We start from the raw sequence: 22703 nt of genomic DNA, 5'->3' as shown, positions 1-22703 counted from the left end.
AAAAACACACAGTTACACACACACACACACAAAATCAAACAGTGATAAGGAACAAAAAGCGGTTTAAAAAAACATTTAAGCCAAAAATATCTGCTTGACTTTTTTGTTCTTCCAACATATTTTTTTCTCTTCTGTCAGCCTGAGACACTGAGATGAAGCAGCCCTGCTAAACGCTAACGTTAGCATCTACTAATACCATTACTACTGCTGACAATAGGAACAATGATAGTAATTATAACAACAATAATATCTAATATAATATACAAAGCTCTATCAATTGATAAATATAAATTATAATTAAAATACATTTTCAAAATAAATGAATGAATGAATACATTTTTGATTGTGGTGTGCAAAACTAGAAATTATTTTTTTTCTGTCATTAAATCAGATGTCCTTTTGATGTCCCTTCTAAAAATCTGAAATGTCCACTTGTATTGTTAAAAGCAGCATCTTTCTAATATTTCCTTGTGACAAACCAAATATTTGAATAGGGCACAGTCGAGAAAAAAAAAATCATAATAAACGTATGCGTCATCTATCTGTCGGCATGGCGTTTAATCGATGAGGACAGAATGTTTCTTTGTTCGTATCAACAAGGCCGCATAATGTGCTAATTGTGCTAAAACATTGAGCGGTTCTTATCTTATCTCAGGGCCGCGGTGTTGGGGGTGGGGCCCACACAGGTGCGCTCACTCACCATCTTGGTATCGGGTGACAGCAGACTGTGGCTGGGGTCCAGTCCTCCCGGTGACACCTGTTGGAGCACCGACTGGCTGGTAGCCATGCCGCTGCTAGCATGGTGGCTAATGGTAGTGGACGACGTCACCTCGCCGGGTCCTTGGCTGTAGCGCACTAAAATACACAAACAAAATAAAACATACCTAACAGTATGTTTACTCGACCGATCTCCTAAACAATGGGAAACTTTCTTAAAAATGGATTGTTCGAAAAAAATTAAGACCCAAAAACAGTAAGTTTGTAGGAGCCTATGGTACGACAAAGAACAAATACTGTCTGTTAAGGGTTGGCTAGCTCACTTATATGTCCGTCAATGCTAATCTAGATCATATTGAATGGATTGAACAAACAATTTAAAAACAATAAATATTGTACGCTAGCAAAACAACGTTAAGGCGTGGTGGCTCGCTCACTAATAGTAGCTTCCATGCTGCGAATTTTCAGAATCAAGTTAAGGAGAAAGTTCATTTTGATTGACTCGACCAGACCAGCTGGATAATCAAGTCACTTCTGAAACCAGCATGTTTCGTATGTCAGCATAACAACATCAGATCACTGTGGCTAGCCCACTAGCACTGCTTCCTTACCTCAGCGTGACAGAGCAAACAAACGCATTGCCCCCATTGCCCTGGTCTCTGCTATCTACCTTGTTCGGCCAAGGCCATACCATGTGACGACAAGCGCTCTTCCTAACTGCCATAAACTAAACTAGGCTCAGCTAAGCTAAAGCTGTGGAATGCTAGGCGACAACACTGACTGACAGTCGACTGTTTGCCGATGCAAGGCCCCCGTTGTGATATCAACAGAGTCAACATTACACAATTACAAGCAATGTCAAACACATTCTTATTCCTCACCGCCCACACACACACGCACGCACGCACGCACGCACGCACGCACGCACGCACGCACGCACGCACACACACACACACACACACACACACACACACACACACACACACACACACACACACACACACACACACACACACACACACACACACACACAATGTTTGCACTTTAGATTTCCCATCTTCCTCTCTGTCCATGACCCAGGTGTGACAGCGTAACACCCTACTTACTTACCTACCAAACACACACATACACACTGGAGTTTGTAGACTAGTTGACTTAATTACGAGGACGTTTAGAGAGTGACGTCAGATCGTCCTTAATCACGTGTTTTTGGCTTGAGGAGGAGGCAGAGCTTCTTGCAACAACAGATGAGGGCACTGAATTAAATTAGTCCATCACCCTCCTTGATTTAAATTGTCTTTTTGCGTCCAGTGGAGGAGTTGAGTCAGTACGTCTACCTTTACCAGTCTTTTTCTACACACGACTCTGTACTTATATTTAATTAAGTATATGGTGTGAGTAATTATGCCATCTCAGATTTTGATACGTGCTTAGTTTGTAATTGTGTAGTATAGGTACGTGATATTACAGTATTGCGTTTTAGGGGCCATGTGCATAGAACGTGCGCCTTGCATGTCCTGTTACACTATTTGCGCAACTGTGCACTAACTGCTAATTGTGTTGACTGAGGTTAATTAGGTCATCTGTCTTGTTTTGGGGGGGGGTTCACGGTAAGGTGTGAATCTCCACAAACATGGTCACTTCACTTCATTTGCTTTCAACTTAGCAACCAAACACCGTAGAACGGGGATTTGGAAACTTTTTTCCTCAGGAGCACCTCGCAGGCCTAACGGCAATCGAATCGAAATGAGTCAGCGCCATGTAAGCGCCTGGTGGTTAATGGAGTGGGGGACGTTAAGGGGACAGCATATGTGGGCCACCTCAGGCTAGCTGGAGGAAAACGGCCTCATTGAGAAAAGAGAAGGCCCGGCGCTGCGCGGACAAAACAAGAGGACACGGTACGTCCTGCATAGACCCAGGAGGTCTGTCATATGCAGGGCGGACACAATGAGCTCAGCCTGGGGTTGGGTGCGTGGCCTTTGATACTACATGGTTCTCACGTTGGCTGCAGGGTTCTTGCAAATTTTGGAATTACAAGGTATTGGATAGTTCACGATTGATTGGTTGAATTTGTGTAAAAAGATCGGTTAACAATCGGCGGAAAGGTACCTCCAGGTCGCAGTAAAGTGACTGACTAATGTTGACGTGGACTGAAACGATGACAATAACCATTTAGGGTTGCGCTGCCAGATATAGGCTAGTGTAAAAGTTGTGTTTTTTTACTTCAAAAACAAAATTAAGCCAGTAAGTAGAGCCTGTGAGTGAACAGAAGTGAACTGATTAGTTGACTAGTCAACGAGTCGACACAGCAGCGACATTTCAAGCATTCTGTCAAGTCACTGCTAATCGTGTGTTTGTGGCCTCTCGTCTTCCAGTCAGCGATTGTACAGAGGACTTGCTACTCACCACCTGCCACCATTGCTGGATACAGCAAAGTGTCTGGCCAATACGGTGACAATGTGCTCATGTGACTGCACACGTCTGAGAGCATGAAAAAAAGTTTGTGGTTGTGGATGACAACAGTGGTTAATCAGTTTGGGACTTATTATTTATTTTGAAGGGCACCGCATGGCGACTTCCTCCGATGCGGCATTTCGGCGGTTTTATCCTCAGCCATCGAGTGAGTGGTCACCTACGTGCTGTTAGCCTTTGACGATTCCAATCGCTGCTAGCCTTAAAATATTCATACAGGTGGAATCGGTACCATCAGACTGGCAGGCAGCAGTCAAGCTCCAACATAACATTACACACACTGACCTACTTTGCGACACTTTTGTCGTGCTTTACAACGTGTTTACGCAGTTGTCCCAGTACGGCATTTTAGCCAAGATAAGACCAGTAGCAGGGTCACTTGCAAAATATACAAGTCCATTCTCAAAAAGAATAAAATCACAAGTGAAATAGAATCCAAAAGAGAGAAAAGATTTTTTTTTGGAGCCTGGCTATAATATGCCTTCTTATCACACATGGAACACAAGGTGAGACCAGCAAGCTGTTAAAACACATAGGACTCCCATTAATTCCAATGATGTCATTGATTAAGTGACTCGGACATCGACTCTCATTACATGACGTATACCTGACGACCACAAAATCTTACTCAAGTCCTTCAACCTCTACCACAAAAATCACAAAACTGCCTGGTGGCTTCGTAGCCACTTGGAAAGGGATTTCGGGTTTGTGGATGACATTTTCTCACAGATATGTATAAAATGATTCCTTGTCTTTGAGTCATTTTAAAACATAATAGCTGGCCGACGCCATCCCTTCTCAGCTTCAAAAGTGTGCCACTGATTGGAGCAACATAAAAGTCATAATTAGACAGTCCCTAGATGATCATGTTAACTAGTCAGGCGATAACACCACAACACCATTGATGACTCGTACTAACCATATCCTGAATTTTCACTATATCTGTTTTTCAATCAACCTAAGTACTCTAAACTGTGCCTGCAATGGTCAGAAGGAAAAATATATTTGGTTTATCATGAAAAATTGCATCCAAACGTGTTTTCGTTACACAGGTTGTATTAAAGCAGTGGTTCTCAATTATTTTCTGTCATGCCCCCCTAGGAAGAGGAAAACATCTCGCGCCCCCCCCCCCCTCCCACACATGACTATAAATAGTATCGTTTGTCTATAAAATTGTAAAAGAACACCTTTGCATAACACTGTATCCTTATTAACGTATAAGAGAATAAAAAAAGAAAGAAATACGGACCAACTTACAATAAAGAATAGCTTTAGTAACTGGAACAGAAAAGATTTAAAGTGCATCTGAAATTCAAAAATTACATTAAATCCTTAATTTAACTATAAATATTTTTTGACTGACCATGTCAAACCATACGAATACTGAAAAATAAAATTACATAAAATCAATAACTAATAATGCATTCAAACTAATCACCAACATTATCTCAGGAGAAGAATATTAAAAAAAACTTTAACCAGCAAAACAAAAATTTTCGAAGCGAGGTTTGAAGCGGGACACAGCAACTCTTGGCTCCTGCTCAATGTGTAGCCGGGACTTGTATTTCAGTTTCCTGAAGTAGCAGTCACAAAGCGGCATGATTGTTGGCAATATTCGGCACGTTTTCGCTGGGAAAAAAAACTCGAGCAGCTTATCAGCGTGATTGGGGTGTAATGTCTTTAAGTGGCGCTTTAATTTATTTAGCTTCATGCTGTCCGCAACCAACATTTTTAGACACAGTAATCTCACCGATCTTTCCTCGTCTGCCACCGTAGTCACAGTGAAGTAAAGTGCTACATACGCCTCGTCTTATTTCCTCCCTTAGAATGCTCCCTGCGCAAACTCTGCCATTGAGAGCGCTCCTGCCCCCTAACGTAGTGGAGGTGCAACGGCACGTTATTTTAGGACAGTAAAAAAAATAAAAAAGCATGTTCCCCGAGGTCAAACGCGCCCCCCTTGACGGAGCCTCGCGCCCCCCCAGGGGGGCACGCCCCACTATTTGAGAAACACTGTATTAAAGCAAGCCGTATCCATGTCATACCATTGTTAAAAGGCAAGTCTGGATAGCTATTTGCTGCCACAGACAGGAATCGCTCGCGCAGGATTTTGGTCTGTGAAAAAGCTATCGCAGAAATTAAAAACAACTCCTGATTGAAACTTGTCAAGTGTATTTGCAGAATCTGTCCCTCAAGTTGCCTCCCATCAGTCCGAGTTATGACCGGTCCTGAACAAAGCGGGCCGGAATGGCATCCTAATGCTTTAAGAGGTCCAGATAACTGCCCTTTTATGAGTGCCCTTCCATTGTGTGCCGAGCGGGGGTCAGCAGTCCAATGGAGTGCTTTATTGTCCCGCCGTCATGTTTACAAGGCCCGGCCGAGAGTTGCGGGGGCCTCCAGTATGTCCGCGCAGACAATATGAAGTCAGACAAACTGGAGGACGGGCGCTCGGGGCCAATGAATCACAGTTAAACGTCTTTTGATTTGATGTTTTGAAGCTTAATCGTCCGTATGTTGTGTTGTCTTAGCATAACAATGAAATATTCTAACATGTTGCTATTGTGTTACCTTATAATAGGGCTGAATGACATGCCCTTCAAATGGAATCACCATCTTGGATATTTATTCTTTTAAAATCAGATTTCCAATGACAAGTGTTTTGAAACTGGGGTTTTGGCTGAATTCCCCCCCCCCTCCAAAATAAATCAGCTGAGTTATGACTAATTTTGTGTTTTTATTGAGTCATCAAACTTCCATGCTTGGCCTACATGTATTGATGAAAACTCCGATTTTTGTCATCACCTGATGTCATCCATCCAACTCGTAAGGACAATTTGGTAGCAACTGGACAAAATCTGTTGTAGTTTGTCTGAGCAGGATCCTGACAAATTTCCATTGTGACTGACAAGTAGAGTTAAACGGCTTGATGTGTCTTCTTGAGAGTTTTTTGTGGCTCTACTCATGACACACATGTCTCCCAAACGTCATGTACCTAAGTGAAGCTTCGGGGGCTAAATTTGATCCCCCTCAATTTGGTCCCGGGACAGATATTAATTATAGTTTCCTTTGGAGGGCCGTTTTGGCTGAAACCATATAAAGAAGTCAAGATTAACAGTTTATTCACCGATTGTTGAAGTTACTTTAATGAGGGGTTTGGTCACAAGAAATTGCTTACAGTATCATTCTTATTTATTACAAATGAGAATTTGAAATTTTGGTAGAGATTTTAGTAAGCATCATGAAAGTTGACATTGTTGATTTGCTTTCGGGGGCCACATAAAATGATGTGGCGGGCCAGATCTGGGCCCCGGGCCTTGAGTTTGTGCATTAGTTAATGCTTCAAATCAAAATGGCAGACGTCCTGTCTATTTTAGGGTGTAGTTTAGCGACTTTTTGAGACATTTTTGTGGGTCTATGCATAGTAAACATGTCTACCAAATATCCTACAGCAAAGTAAAATCTTTGAATTTTTTTAGGACCTCTGGAAACTGCCGAATGATTTTGGTTTGATCGCTCGGTGTAGCCATCGGAATCAATAAAAATTCACAAAGCATGGGGAGAATTCTTTGATCCGACCCACTGTTGAACTCTCGGGCGTAAGTGAAGCTGCGGCAAAGGAAGGATAGAGGGTGGAGCAGGAGGGGGGCGGGGAGCATTCGCATCTCTCACCCTTTTCTGGGGGCTCATCAGTCCTGTCTGGCCCAAAAAGAGCCAATACCCCAGTGGACAGCTCCTGCTGCTCCAGGTCTGCAACCAGCCTCTGCAGCCTATAAAGGTAAAAGGGGCGGGGGGTGTAAAATGTGACCCCCCCACTCCTTGAGGGACTAGCGGAGATAAATGAACCTAGTTTGCAGTCAGTGCAGTCTTCTAATACAACAGACAATGGAGACCCCCACCGAGGAAGGGCATAGTCCAAGCAGCGCCTTATCAAAGGCCTGGGAGATGTAGTAGCAAAGGATTTTAATTGTCCATTAAGCATGCATAATACAGGCCGTGCCCCAGCAACGCAATGAGACACCCCGCCGGGACATTATGGCCCGACACTGAAAAACAGCTGATGCCGTTGGAGGGATGCCAGCAGGACACCTTGTAAGCAGCCAGCTGAGAGCCAGGCCCAGCGTGGAGGTCAACGCCTGGTCAAGTGAGCCCGGCGACTGCAACAACCTAAGGCTGGTCAGTCATTCAGGTGTCTATTTCACCAGAAGGTGCCTTTCAGACTGCCAAATTTCATTCAAGAGATATTGAGATTTTCAAATGAACACCATATTCGTTGGATTATGTAGATCAGGGATGGACAATTTCAGTGTTGGAGGGGGGTCACAATTTTTCAGCACTGCTACTAGGGCCCAGACTGGCCCACCTAACCACAATGTTATTTTAAATATGGACAAAACGTGAATATGTGCAAGCACTGTGGTCTTAGTCAATTTAATTTTTTCATAATCCTGTCTTCATATATCCACTACCCTAACCCAACAACAAAGGCCTTGAAGTAAACAACTGAATAACCACATACTGTTATTTTTTTGTGTGCAAAATTGCATAAAATTTACCATTCAAGGACGGCACAAAACTGCAGAACCAAAAAAAACAAAACAACAACAACAACATAATGTGCAAGAACTAATTTTGATGATATTTTTCACAAAACTCACTCATTTTTTATAATGTGAATGCTGTACTATATATATATATATATATATATATATATGTCCTGCATATAATTCCAAATATGTCAAAAATTCAAATGTGGGAGATCTTATTTCCACGCCATATCGCTTCGTCCAACAACAAGAAAATAAAGCAAATAGACATCGGAGCAAGTGGTTTATCAAAAGGTAAAAGAGCAAAGCCAAGGCAAACAGTTTGTTTTCCCTCGTGTTCGGACACGAGTGGACACAATAGGCCCGCTCGCCGCCACTTTTATGGCGGCTGAGTGATGGCGCGGCGGATAAAGCTATCAGCTTTGTTGTTATGTCGTATACATGCCAGGTAGACTTTGTCAACACCAATCACTCGGTGGGCAAACACCAGCGTCGAGGTGAAATGGTCACGGCGGTACGGCGACCGCCTTTCCTCACGATCAAACGCGGAAGTGGCAGTGCTCCGGGACGGTGAGCCGCCGCCGCCGCCGCCGCCGGCCCCTCCCCAAAGTCACCCCGCTGACCCCAAGCTGACCCTGAGCCCGTCACAGGGCGGCCGCCCTTTGTGTCCTCTCAGGCCGGCGCGCTGACTTTGGAGTGAAGATTGCAGGTACAATGCGGATTGTTCTCAGTGTGTTGTTGAAGAGCCGAATGACAATGGCATTTGCTCAGCTCCACTCACTCAGGCTCATTGATCACTCGTCTGTCTTTCTCTGACTTCGTGATCGCATCAACAGCTATCGTATGTGCCTCCAAATATTTCAAGTGACCTCCAACTATTTCAAGTCACTTGGTCCCAAGATATACAGTGTATATATATATATATATATATATATATATATAGAGAGAGAGAGAGAGAGAGAGAGAGAGAGAGACAGAGAGAGAGAGCGAGAGAGAGAGAGAAATCACCTATAAAATGACTTATTTTTGACTGTATTTTTCAAGTTTTTACAAATGTTTCAATTTATTTATTTTATCATGTCATTTATTATTTGAAGGGATTAATTTTGTTTTATTTAATTTATGAATTCATATTTTAATAATTGGACGTGTTTAAATTTGTATTTTTTTTGCAAATAACTGTATTTATCTTCAAAAATCCATTTATTTATTTGGTTGCCAGAGTTGTCGTGGATACAGCGACTTCAATTGTTTGGGCCCTACGAATTCTGCCTAAAAACAAGGCAGGGCATGACAAAGGGAATAAAAAGAACAATTTTATATATATATATATTTTTTTTTTTTTAAACTACTTTATATTTAAAAAAAGAGTTGTGTGTAATAACTAAACATATTGTCTGTTAGACTAAGAACTGTTAAGTTTTCAAGGAAGCAATTTGCAGGTAAATGACCCACCCATTTTTATTATAATTATTATTATTTTTTATTTTTTTTACCAAAAGAATGCATATTATCTTACTTGGGGGTGAAGCGCTGGTCTGCGGGTGGTGCGGCGAGCCGTGGGACAGCAGCGTGTTGATGCTGTGCGTGGCCGGCGTGCTGTAGGCATCCATGGCCAGCTTCTGCCTGAACGCCTCCTCTTTGCGTCTGTTGGCGAACCAATTGTACACGCGCACCTCTGTCACCAGGTTGGAGCCCAGGCCTTGAGCTTTGGATGGCGACACACCCCTCTGGAGGCACTCGGCTCTGAGGGAACATCCACATTGATTAGGAAGGGTCGCAATTTTTGCATCTGTGCATACAGTACACAGCCAGCAAAAGTCACCTATGACCTGAGAAAATGTAGTTCCAGTTTTAACATATAAGAACAGTCCATTATTGCACTTTGTGCTTTTCCTGTTTAATTCGTGCAATAATTGTTATTTTTTTGTTACATGAAATTTGGTTGACATATCTGCCATGAGTTGAGCCACAAAAAAATGAACCGACAAAGGAAGCCTGCCATTTTGGCTCATCTTGTGTACTGTATAGTATTTTGAAAAAATTTCCCCCAAAACAAGGTTTGACTTAGTTACATGAAATTTGGTACACTTGTCTGTCATGAACAGACCACCAAAAAAGACTTAAGAACCTACACCTGAAAACACAGATCAAGTCTGCCGTTTTGGTTTGAAACAGCCATTTTTCGATCCTTTCGGATCATTCCAAGTGCTTTTCAAAGAAAACTTTCTTTCGCTGTTTGCGACAAAATTTGGGAAAATTCAGCCCCTGAAGCCAAGACTACCTGAGCATCATGAAATTTGGTAGACATGTCAATCATTAATCCTGTAAACCCACACTAAAGTCTCCAGTCTCTGAAATAGAACAGGAAGACATGATGATGTTGGACATTTCCACGGGTGCTTCTAATAAAAAAGTGATGGCTCATAATTCAAAGTCGCACTGGAGCTTTTGAGGGAACCCTGGAAATAGCTCAATTATATATTTTATTGGAATCATCTATCTCGTATTCATTGTTCAAATTTGGTGGCAAAATGATTCTTAAATTGTCATGTTTGCATTCTATTTAAGATATGCGTTCTCCATTTTTTTTTGGGCGGGGCGTCCTACACACGATAGTTCTACCTACCAAATTTTATTTGGAGGTTGAATTTTCTAAATTCGCGAGCAATTACATAAAATCTATCGGACAAATTCCTAAAATGAGGAAAATTCCTCTTTGAAGGACCCATAAAACATTTTAAAAATTGGCCATTTCAAACCAAAATGAGAGCCTTTTTGTGCCTTTTCAGGCATGAATTCTTGAGACTTTTTTGTGGATCAACTCATGGCAGATATGTCAACCAAATTTCATGTCCAGTTCAAGCTAGGTGAATCTGTTTTCTCGGGCAGTATTGAATAACCAACCTGTTGCACTCCTCCACCAGTGCCTCCCTCTCCTCCTTGCTGGGGTTCTTCTGTCTCTCATAGGCCTGGTAGAGGATCTGTTGCGAGGCGGGCCCCCACTTGAAACGATTACGTCTCATTTTCTTGGAGGAGGGCTCGCCGCCAATCTCGTCGCCACCGCCGGCCTGACCCATGCCCTGACCGGATGGGTTGAACTCTGGGAAAAAAAACACCGGATCCTGATTGCCTTTGTCTGTCATATTGCTGCCAGAACCTTGCACAGCCTGGTTGAACTCTGCGGAAATAAGAAGAAGCACACATGCACTTGTTATGACGGCCCGGATGGCTTTACGCAATGTTTGTCAAGACACTCAAGTCACACTCGAAGACAATCCAATAGCATGACAACAGACGAGAGCGGGGCTGGTTAACCTATGACCTACAACACCAGTGAGTGCCATCAGGGGCATGCAAAGGTGGTGATACTCAATGATACAACAAAAATTTAAACATAAATAATAGTAATAATAATAAATGATACGAAAACATATCATTACTAATAGAAATATTGTAATTAATAACATCTAAATCAAACATTACCAAAATATGGATATGTATATTATAATAAAGTATTATGTATACAGTATATATAATTTTTTTTAAACAATAAATTTAATGCTAGTGATAGCAAGGCTACAATTGATAGTTTTAAGCCAAAGAAAATAAATAGGTTAATTTTAAAGGATTATACGCAATTTTTTTAAATGATGAAAAAAATAATCAGCATTATAAATATGACCATAACAATTGTTTACATATATATAAAGATTGCAACAATCAAATTCATAATGAAAATAAATAACAGAATTATAGAATTATATATAATAAATTAAATGAATACAAATATCAAAAATGTATTGGCATGAAAAATAAGAGTTAACAGAAGAAATTCAAATGGAATGTGACTGGTCGAATTATATTTTTTCAGTCTGTCCGTCTGTCTGGTGACTTACGTCTGAGGATCTCCCGCTGCTTGCGCACGTACCAGGTGTAGAGGGCGGCACGCTTCTGGGTCTTCATGGGTGTGCCCTTGTTCAGGTGCTGCGACAGGTGCGACTGGTTGAGGCCTGTGATGTCCACTACCTCGCGCTGTGGGATGTTGTGCTGCTGCATGTAACCTTTGATCATGCGGGCGGCACGCCACGGATCCTCCCTACAAAAAAAAAAAAGGCCAAACAAGTTCAGCTCACCAACAGCAACAACACGAAAATGTCACTCACACTGGACCTTTGGATTGATTTTCATTTCCAGCAAACATATCCTTGACAGCATCCATGCATCCATTTTCTGAACCGCTTATCCTCATAAGTGCATGCTGGAGCCTATCGCAGCCATCTTCGGGCAGTAGGTGAGGTACACCCTGAACTGGTTGCCAACCAATTGCAGGGCAAACAAAGACAAACAAGCATTCACACGCACCATCACACATAAGGACAATTTAGAGTGTTCCATTAACCTATGGTACATTTTGGAATGTGGGAACAAACCAGAGTACCCAAAGAAAACGAACGAAGGAATGGAGTGAACATGCAAACCCCACACAGGAAAACCGGAATCAAACCCTGGACCTCGATACTGTGAGGTGGACATGCTAACCAGACATTCACAGTGCCGCCCTGCTCTAAAGCAGTCATTGTCAAAGTCTGGTATGAGTACAGGCCGTGGTTCGTGGGCGCTCTTTAGTACTATGCAAATGAATGACAGCTCAAGTAAAGTTCAGTTGTATTTAACTTTTAAGTTCAATCCTCTGGCCCAACCGAGACAGATTTTTTTTTTTGTCCCAATCCCAATTTGGATGTTTGGCAGAATAAAACTCCAATAACTAATTAGTCAGTCGATTAATGAAAAGAATATGGAAAGAATACAATACGTTTTTGTTTTGGTCTGTTAATGTTTAAAACAATAAAGATATGAATTAGTGGCACAACATTTTTACACCACTTTGTCATTAAGTATTTGTTTAACTTTACAACAACAGAAAATGTGGTAATTTTTCCATCCATCCATCCACCCCTTATTTGAGCCGCTTATCCTCACGAGGTTCATGGGCGTGCTGGAGCCTCTCCCAGCTATCTTCGGGCAGTAGGCGGGGTGCACCCTGAACTGGTTGCCAACCAATCACAGGGCACACATAGACAAACAACCATCTCCGCTCACACTCACACCTAGGGACAATTTAGAGTGTTCCATTAACCTGCCATGCATGTTGTTTTTGGAATGTGGGAGGAAACCAGAGTAACCGGAGAAAACCCACCAGGAAGGCCGAAGCCGGAATCAAACCCTGGTCCTCTGCACTGCGAGGCCAGTTTGAGAACCAGACAATCACCGTGCCGCCACTTGACAATTGTTTTCAGAAAAAAAATGGGGGGGGGGGTTGATTGACATTGACTTTGTGCTGTGTTGTAATCGGTTAAAAAAAAAAAGCCAAAAATGCCTGATTTTTGACAATTGCCCATGTCAGTTGATTAAATTGTCTCCTTTTTTGATACATTTGGATTGGAATTTCAGGATCTGTTTGTTTTAAAACTTTTACTTAAGTACAATTTCCATTCACGGATAGGTTTTATGTGCAAGACATTTTAATTGACTCATGACTAAGGTACTATTTTTTTCCTGAAATTCTTTTTGTTGTGGCATTTTGACATTATCTCTGTAAATTCTCATTGTCTTGTTCTTGTATTTCCCCTCTACTCTCATAAATGACAAATGTTTTCAAATTATTTAATGACAGCATTTTAAATATATATATATTCTTAACTCTCAGATCAGTTTTATTTTTGTTTCTTGAATGTGTTCCTGTAAAACTGTTGTTCAACCCATAATATCACAACTTTGTCGTACACTGTAGTTTGTTTTTTTTCCTCTGGTAATATTTTGACTTCATTAATGTGTAATTTTAAGTATTCCACATAAAATTTGGACTCTACTCTCATTAGATTGTTTAAAAATACAAGATCTGGCTCACTTTTGGATCAATATTTAGGCCTACTACGCTACTGTATGAATGTTAGTCATTAAGGTGGTACTTGGAGAGCCAATTCTTTGGGTGGAACTTGGTGCCATAACTTTGAGAACCAATCAACTAAATGATCCCCCCCCCCCTCGTGTGCGCGCGCGCACACACACACGCACGCGTGCGCGAAGGGCACATAATGAGCAAACAATTTCAGAAAAAAAAGATTTTTTCCAAAACTGTATCATAATCCACTTTTTGGATCCAAAGTTTTTACGAAGATCACAATGGCGCTTTGACCTGTTTGGAGGAGCTATATAACTAAAAAAAAAAAAAAGAAAAGAAAAAATGAGGCCACTCTATCGCTGCAGCTTGAATAAACTGCTGTAAATATTTTCAAAAGGTGCGTTCAAGTGCTGCGTGGAAAACTTTGGACTTTATAGAACAGCATCGTATTGGAAAACACCTGAAATTTCACATTACTCCGTCAGGAATCTTTTTTGAAAATGTCGACAAAATGGATCACGTAGGCCAATTGTCGTTATAAATACGAAAAACAGTAGTCATCATTAATATAAGCTCGATGCAGATTGGCATCCATTTTGTGACCCAGTAATTCCCATATTAAACATTTCAACAAGACAGAAACAATCACGGAACGAAAACAATCCAATTAATTGAACAAAAGCCATATCACGTCACTTGATTTTACATCAGTTAATATCGAAAAAACAACAACACGCGTGTGTTTGTTTTGAGAATGTGGATGGAAGCCCGCGTGTGGAAGTGTGAGAGTTGGTAGTTTATAACATTTTTTTTGACAATGAATAACCTGATGTCCATTGAAGCCTAATCGCGACACTGTGTATCTTCCAGTTGATGATTTATAGAATAAAATTAATAAGAACTCCACGCGCTAGCACGCTCGTTCCACGTGGTTTTGCCTTGCTGGGGTTAGGGCTGCTCGGATTATTTTCTCTTGCGGCTCCGCCACACACACGGGAAATTCGTTTCACTCGCGTTTTTTTTAAATAACAATTACAAATATTATTAATAACACATTTTTCCAACACTTCTCCTTAATACGTTTTCGTTTCGAGGAGGTAAGTTATTTTTTCGTGATTTTTCCTTCAACCTGTTTCATTATCATTGCGAGGTGGAAAGTAATAATTAATGTGATTTTAATGTTATTAGTCGTAGTTGGAGTCGTAGTCGTAGCAGTATATTACAAGTAGAAGAAGTAGTAATAGTAGTATTACTAATAGTATTCATGTGTTGTTGTTTTTTTTACCCGAGCACTTTTTCTTCAGTTTCCATTTAACATCCTTGGTAGGTAAAAAGTATAAATTGCACTGTTTTTATTAGTAGTAGTAATCGTATTCATAGTAGTAATGGTAGTCGTAGTAATTGTAGCAGTATTTTGTGTGACGTACGAGTTGACTTACTTCCAACACCTTTCATTCAACTTATTTCCTATCCTTGGAGGTTAAAGCAAATTATTTCTACTTCATAATTTGTACTAATAATAATAATAGCGCATTAGTAGTTGTAGCAGGAGTCGTGGTAGTAGTAGTAGTAGTAGTAGCTAGGCCACAGACTGCTTTCTAACACTTCACCTTCAACTTCCTTTTTTAACCTTGAAAGATAGAAAGTAGAATATATTCGTACAGTATTAGTAGAGGTATTGATAGTAGCAGCAGTAGTAGTTGTATTAAGCGTAGTAGCCGTGTGACTGTCAACTTTTTTTCGTGACAGGAAAACATGTCAGGAATCCTAACACTGACTCCGACTTCGATTTTGCTCTGCTTGCGAGGTGGAAAGTTGAAATTATTATAAAATTATTACCATTGTTATTATTATTATTTATTTTACTAGTATTAACAGTAGCATTCACGTTGACTAGTCGGAGTAATAGTTGGAGTGGTAGTAGAAGGAGTAGTAGGGCCTGGTCTACACATTTTTCGAACTGTCCCTTCAACTTCCCTTTTGTTTAATTGTGAGAGAGAAATTATAATGTATTATTAACATTGCAAATGTTTGTTATTCGATGTTCTAAATAATGTGACTAATTTGTGATTAAGCGTTCACAGGTTGATGGCGACAACAGGAGTGTGACTTGAGCGTGACGGTCACTTTTTGTAACAAAATTGGCGTAAACTAGTGCAGGACTGCTCGGGGGCACTTTCGCCAATTTTCGCTATTAATTCCAAACATTAATAATCAAAAATAATACGAAGCGGACGGGAAAGTGACTCACGCCAACATGCGCTCGACTTCGGCGCGCTGTTCGGCGGCCTCCTCCGTGTTGAGCGACTGGAGCTCCTTGAGGATGGGCGGCGTGTCGAAGTCGTCGCCGTCCTCCGAGCCCTCGTCGCCGGACAGTTTGGTGGCCGCCTTGCCGTGGCCGTTGGTCAGCGTGTGGAACACCGGCTTGGCGTCGCACGACTCGCCGTTGGAGTTGCATTTGTGGCGGGGAGACAGTGGAGGCTGCAGCCTCTCCAGCTTCACCCCGAACCCCGCGGCCGGGTTTGGGTCCATGTCGTCCAGCGCTTGGATCAGAACCTCCCTGGTGAGTCCGGAGTCCAGCAAAGCGCTCAGGAGCTCCTGCTGCAGGGACGTCAACTTGGACACCATGTTGGAGAACATCAAAAAAAAAAATTAAAAGAAAAGGAAAAAAAAAAGAAGTGTATAAGTTCCGTTTGGGCTCTCTGGTCCGTCTGACACCTGTTCGAGAGCGAGGAGGATGGATCTACTTTGCCATGATGCTGCCGCCTGTCACTGGGCCTATAAAAGATGCTAATGAGTGGGCCGGCTGACGGGGGCTTTATGTAAATACAACACCAGAAGAAGAAGAACAAGAAGAAGAAGAAGGTAAGATTCGAAATAGAAGAAGAAAACGAAGAAAAGGGGAGGAGGAGGCGGAGGAGGTGAAGGCCCTCTCCGGGTCCGAGGTGTTTACACTGTCAGTCTGCTGCGGTTTTTATTGGTTCCGCTTATCAGACCCCCGACTTTGTTGGACTTTGGACGGCTTATTGTGAGTCATAAAAAGCTAGAGCATGCACTGACACATTTTGCCAGCGAGCTGCGTGCAGGTTGCATGCTGCCACGGAGCTCGTCGGCATCATCTGAAGAAACACAACGTGGATTTGGAAATTGGGATGATCAAGTAAATTTGGCCTGGTGCTGATGTGCATGTCTGAAAGTTTTCCACATGTGTAAAAATGATTCAAATTCAAATTCGACAATTGCAAATATTTGTATTTTTGGGTAATTGGGTCAATTCAGAAAAAAGTCGTCAAATTCCAGGTTGACAGAATGACATTGACAATGACAAACCGCTGTTGCTGTGGAAACAAGCATTTATCTTGCCCTTTCCACTGACAACTTGTATTCCTCTATTTTTATTTGCATGACAAACAAATTGGAACAAACGCTCCCTCCCACGGCTGCAGGTTAAATAAGCACTCACTGGATGTAGTATCATTACAGTTGATCATTAGTAATATTGCGTGGACGCTTTGTTGTGAATTATCTGCTAAATTAGCCACCTAACATGTAAACACCAGCCAATAAATGGGCCATGATGCTGAGATGGTGGCAGGGGAAAAAAAACTACCTCGTCGTTCTGCACCCTCAAAGACTTGACGTTATGCTCTCTTATCTGCTGCTATTGTTATTGTGATATCAAGTTGCGGACGCACACCTGAGCTGCCCTTCGCTCCGCCGTAAAGAACAATGTAGTCAACCCTCGCAATATCCCCCCTCCCCGCCTGTGTTTTTTTCATGTATTCAGGCTAATGTAGAGAAACTAAGGGGACGGACGGGATGGGCAAACGTGACAGGCGGTGATTGCCATGGATGCCCTATTGCCATTCTCAACAAGGGTAGAGTCCCGACGACATGCAGCGCGCCTATCATGGCATTATTCAATGTGACTTTTCCAAATCCTCCAAAACCAAACACCGACTGTGTATAAAACTCAAAGAAAATCATGGTTTCATTACAGAAGCTGACAAGTGCCAATGCATTTTACTCAACTAGTGTCAGAGACTGAAACAGAAAGAAAGAGACGGTCTCTTTTGCAAGTTTTGGTCAAAAAAGAAGGACAAATCAATTTAGTCATTGACAGAATATCAAAAATATATTGAGCAGAACAATGTCGTGCCCCCCCACCTACCCACCCACACAAACTATCCTGACGCCAACTGTGGAGCTGTGTCTGACCGGGAAGCTTAATTCAAAGCAAAACGGCACCAAAACAGGGCAGCATCCACTTTTTATTGATACAAGCCCACCTACAGTCTGTCACGCATGTCATGATAGATCTTGAAAAAAAAAACTTAGTAAGACTTTTTTTGGAAGAAAAAATATATATCACAGTTTGCTAGGTTTTGAGTTAACTGGGCTGCCATAACCAAGAAGAGCCATAAAGCAGCAATTGTTTCAAGGTTTATAGTTATTGTGACATTGATGCAAATTTCTTTTAGCTTGTCTATGTTCATTTGCATTGTATGTTAGCATTAAGCTAGCAGGCTTTTAGAATTTTTTTGGGTTGGACATTTTTTTGTGTTTGAATATACAATGTTCAGTTTTCTTTTATGTGTCAGTTTTTGTCGGAGTGATAAATAAACACCTTGAAGCGAGCATGCTGTGCCTCTTATTTGGAGAGTTGTGCAAGTGACGGAATATTTTCTTTCTTTCCTTTCAGTGATGTTATACATTTATCCATCCACTATCCTCACGAGGGTCACGGTGGGCGTTAAGGGATTAAAGTGATTTAATAAATTCAGTGGGGGGGGGGGGACTATAGAATAAATAAAAAATTATGGGCTCGCTACACTGTGGATTTTCACCTAGAATAGGATGGTCAATATTAGTTCGGATTTGGGATAGTGAGGGGTTCTACTCAGTTAGGGTAAGTCATAAAAGGTTTGAGTTCGGTTTGGGTTATCGTTACTACAGTATTAGCCTTAGGTTCTGCATTGTGTTAAGATTGGTAAGGGTTTACTGATTCGTCAAGGTAAAAAGATGTTCAAATTAGGGGTAGGATTAGTTAGGGTTGGGTTTATAAAAGTCATGGTTAGTTTGCGATTTTTTCACAAGGGCAGAATTTTTAAAATGATGCATTAGGAGTACATGCCAGTGTCTTCAATGTAACATTTTGTGTTTTAAGCATGACTCAGAGTACAGGAGGTCAGCCAGAAGGAAGCCAACGACCACACACCCCTCTGGATGACAGACACAGGTGACACACACACACAGACACTTTCTCAAGTCTCCGTGATGTAAAAATCCATCAACCATTAACGGCAAATAATAACAAAAGTCTGGGAAAAGTTGATCCAGTACACGGAGGAGCATCCCGCCCTGTTGTGAAAGCGACCTGCGCACTGGAGCGAGCCTCAGAACATCCACTGCTCACCACACGTGTCACCTGTTTACGTAAACTGCTCTTTATTATTTTTTGGGACAAGACAGTTGTCACTTTGAATGTGTTCCCATATTTAATATCACAAAACATGGCTCAAGCTCCCTTCTGATTTTTTATTTGTATTTTTAAGTTCAGCCCTTTCATGCACCAACGAGAAATTTGGAAGGCATGTCTACCATTAGTCGACCCACAAAAAGTCTCAAAAAGCCATGTCTGAAAAGACAAACGAAGTCTGCCCTTTTTTGGGTCATTTTGGCTATTTGCAGTTGTACCACTCAATTCTTGTGAAAATTCAGCCTCAAAATTCAGTTTCACTGATCAACATTCAGTCAGTTTCCTGCGACTGACTGACTGGCGACCAGTTCAGGATGTGGTTTGCCGCTCACCCAAAGTCAGCTGGGATCGGCTCCAGCACCCCCCCCCCCCCCCCCGCAATTCTCGTGAGGAGAAGCGGCGTTGAAAATTAATGAATAAATGAATGACCAATATTCAATTTGGTAGAAAAGAAACAGGAAGTCTGTCAGTTTGGTTTGAAATTGCCATTTTAGGTTTACATCCAACGGTTCTTCAGAGAAAAAGCTGGCTTGCATCACATGGGATTTAAAAAAAATTTTTTTAATCACTTCCTTAAGTCCTTTGGATTTAGCAACATGTAGGTTAATCATGATAACACTGTACATACAAAATAGTCTCAAGAAGTCATGCCTGGAGACACACTGGAGGTCTGCCATTTTCTTTTGAATCAATCATTTACAGGTGAATTTGTCTCCAAAGGTATTTCAAAGAAGAACCCATCCTTTAGATTTTGTCCCATTGTTAAATTTGACAATAGTATGTTGGGCAGATATGTGAGGAAAAATTCTTAGGGATCAGAGTTTTCTCGGAGATGGAAAGTTTGATGAGAAGATAATTAATTTTGTGGAAAAAAAGTCTCAAGGTCAGTTGGACTTAGTATCATGTAATTTGGGGGTCATGTCTCTCATGAGTAGATCCACAAAAAACTCTCAAGAAGAAACACCCTTAAAAACACAGAAAGTTGTCCATTTTCATTGGAAGTGGTCTTTTTAGGCTCATTCGGTACTTTTCCGAGGGATCTTTAAAGACCTGCTGATCTGATTAACGACCAAATTGGAAATTCAGCTTCTACCTTGTCAACAATAGATTTGGTAGTCGTGTTTGTCATGAGTCTACCACCAAAAAAAATAAAAATAAATAGTATCAGAAAGCTATCCACAAAATGACACAGGAAATAAGCCATTATGGTTTAAAGCAGCCATTTTGGGTGAATTCCATGGCTTGTATTTTGACAAACATCCATCCATCCATTTTATAATTCGCTTATCCTCACGAGCGTCTCAGGCGTGCAGGAGCCTATCCCATTTGTCTTCGGGCAGGAGGCGGGTTGCACCCTGAACCGGTTGCCACCAATCGCAGGGAACACATCAACGAATAGCCATTCACGCTCACAATCACACCAAGGGACAATTTGGAGTGGCCAATTAACCTACCATGTATGTTTTTTTTTGGAATGTGGTTGGAAACCGGCGTACCCAGAGAAAACCCACGCAGGCACAGGGACAACATGCAAACTCCACACAAGAAGGCCGGAGTCGGAATCGAACCCTGCACCTAAGCACTGTGAGTCTGACGTGCTAACCTGTTGACAAACATCTATCGTGAATCAGTCCAAAAAGACATTATTGATGAGACTTAAATGTCATTATGAAGGCAAGCAGGTGCAAGGGACATGTTCCAGAAGCTCCAATGACCTCTTGCAAACTTTTCAGTCCATCCGTGGCTTGCAAACCGCGTGGGGGAACGGAGCGGAACATTGGGAGCGTTAGCGAGCTCCAAAGGGCAAGAGCTACAATGTGTGTGCGTGAGATTCAGGAAGCAGCGGCCATGTCGTGTTCCGCACAGTGAGTTGGACCTTAGCCTCAACCTGAACTTTCTGCCAGGATCAAACAACACCCCCCACCTTTCACCATGCCCCTCGACCACCACTACCTTAGTTCGTTCTCCCTTTGGGGATGGATCAATCCTCCAACTGTTTGAGCACATCATGGAATTAAACTAAAGGTTCCATTCAGCAATGTTTACATTGATCCCATCAGCTGACATGTGAGGATGATTTAATACATTTCATATGGAATTGTAGGGCTTTTATCTGAATTTGACCTGTCCGATGCCACCTTAAACGCGCATCACCATCCAATGGTGAACAATATCTCGGAGCATTACAATTAATTCGCTAAGAGTACATTGAGCTTGCTTATTTTGCGCTTGGGGAAAAAAATGTATTTCTTACAATCTATGATAAAAATGTCATTTCTTTTGATCCATTTTAAATATCGCAATAATACGGAGATTGCTATATTCAACATCCATATTGCATGTTTGTTCAATATTGTGCACCCCTAATATATAATGTCTGAAAAAACGTTGTTTCTATGAGCAAAGTCAATATTTACTTGTATGTATTAGTGGGGGGTAGTTCCCCTTAGATCGTCCAACCTAAACACTTTTTTTGGGTGCTTTCTTGCCTCCAGCAGCCAAAGAAAATTTCTGCACTGCCTCTTTGTCTTTCGATTACTTTTGTCCACTCACACAGCCACACAACAGGGAGTGGCAGCCAGGGTACAGATTCCTGCGGGGAGAGAACACCTCGTAAAAGTCAAAGATAAGACCCGGTTGCCGTTGTCAAGATCGCACAAAAACCCAATTAATCATGCAAATCACGAGGCGGCCATCTTGTTATGTGCCATAAAAACGCTGTGATTGCATCACGGCCTCCCCACACTGGCAGCAACTTTGATCCCAGACGAGCTCACGAGATTTAATCACCAGGTCGCCTACACCAAACATGAGAGATCAGCAGATGGGCCGTGGGAAATGATTCAATTTCACAATTTGTTTCAGTATTTTATTTCCAAGAAAATTTGTTTCCTACAAATACTGAATCTCAGTTCATCAATTTATGCCGATGACGTATGGTGACATCCCAAGATGGCCGAAGAAACAATAGGATGTTTTTTGAAAATCAGCCCACACAGCTGATTTTTTAAAAAATAGTCAGATTTTGCAACATGAAATTTGCTCGACATATCTATCATGAGCAGACCCGCAAAAAAGTAAGACCTGAAAAGGCCAAAGAAATCTACCATTTTGGTTTGAAACTGCCATTTTAAGATAATTTACAGAGGATCTCCAAAGATGAACTTGGTTTCCACACCTGGAATTCAAAAAAATTCAGCCACTGAATCTAGTTGTATTTTGCAACATGAAATTTAATAGGCATGTTTATCATTAAAAGACTCACAAAAAAGTCCGAAGAAGCCATGCCTTAAAAACACAGCCTGCAATTCTGATCTGAAGCAACCATTTTAGGCTAATTTCTAGGATTTCTTCAAAGATTTGACTTGTCAACGGAGTAGAACCCCGTGTAAAAAAAAAGAAAAAAGAAAGAAAATAAATCAGCCCCCAACACCAATTTCATTTAGGAACATGAAATTTGGTAGGCATGATTGTCCTGAGTAGACCCACAAAAAGGCTCCAGAAGCTAAACTTGTAAAAACACAGAAAGTCAGCAATTTTGGCTCACTAGCGCCCTCCAGATTATTTCAAAGAATTCATCCCCCAAAAG

General features: G+C 41.5%; 1 protein-coding gene across 3 annotated transcripts in view; it reads right to left on the bottom strand.

The window, feature by feature from the left end:
• hnf1ba (HNF1 homeobox Ba) overlaps positions 1–16658 on the bottom strand; it is a 28148-nt gene extending 11490 nt beyond the window's left edge. For 2 of the 3 annotated variants that reach the window (XM_086125238.1, XM_086125239.1), the window contains exons 1-5: positions 15887–16657; positions 11630–11829; positions 10638–10911; positions 9250–9476; positions 701–855 (exon numbers count right to left, since the gene is read on the bottom strand). In XM_086125238.1, the coding sequence (XP_085981364.1) occupies positions 701–855; positions 9250–9476; positions 10638–10911; positions 11630–11829; positions 15887–16275 (1245 nt within the window). In that variant the 5' untranslated portion in view covers positions 16276–16657. Of the gene's footprint in view, positions 1–700; positions 856–9249; positions 9477–10637; positions 10912–11629; positions 11830–15886 lie in introns of all 3 variants that reach the window. The other variant, XM_086125240.1, reaches the window with a different exon arrangement.
• Positions 16659–22703: the final 6045 nt, after the last annotated feature.

The sequence above is a fragment of the Hippocampus guttulatus genome, chromosome 12 (assembly GCF_054856545.1).
Source record: "Hippocampus guttulatus isolate MCC_2025c chromosome 12, RoL_Hgut_1.0, whole genome shotgun sequence".
NCBI classification, from domain to species: Eukaryota; Metazoa; Chordata; class Actinopteri; order Syngnathiformes; family Syngnathidae; genus Hippocampus; species Hippocampus guttulatus.
The sequence above is the reverse complement of the archived record's forward strand: the minus strand, read 5'-3'. Positions and strand labels throughout refer to the sequence as shown.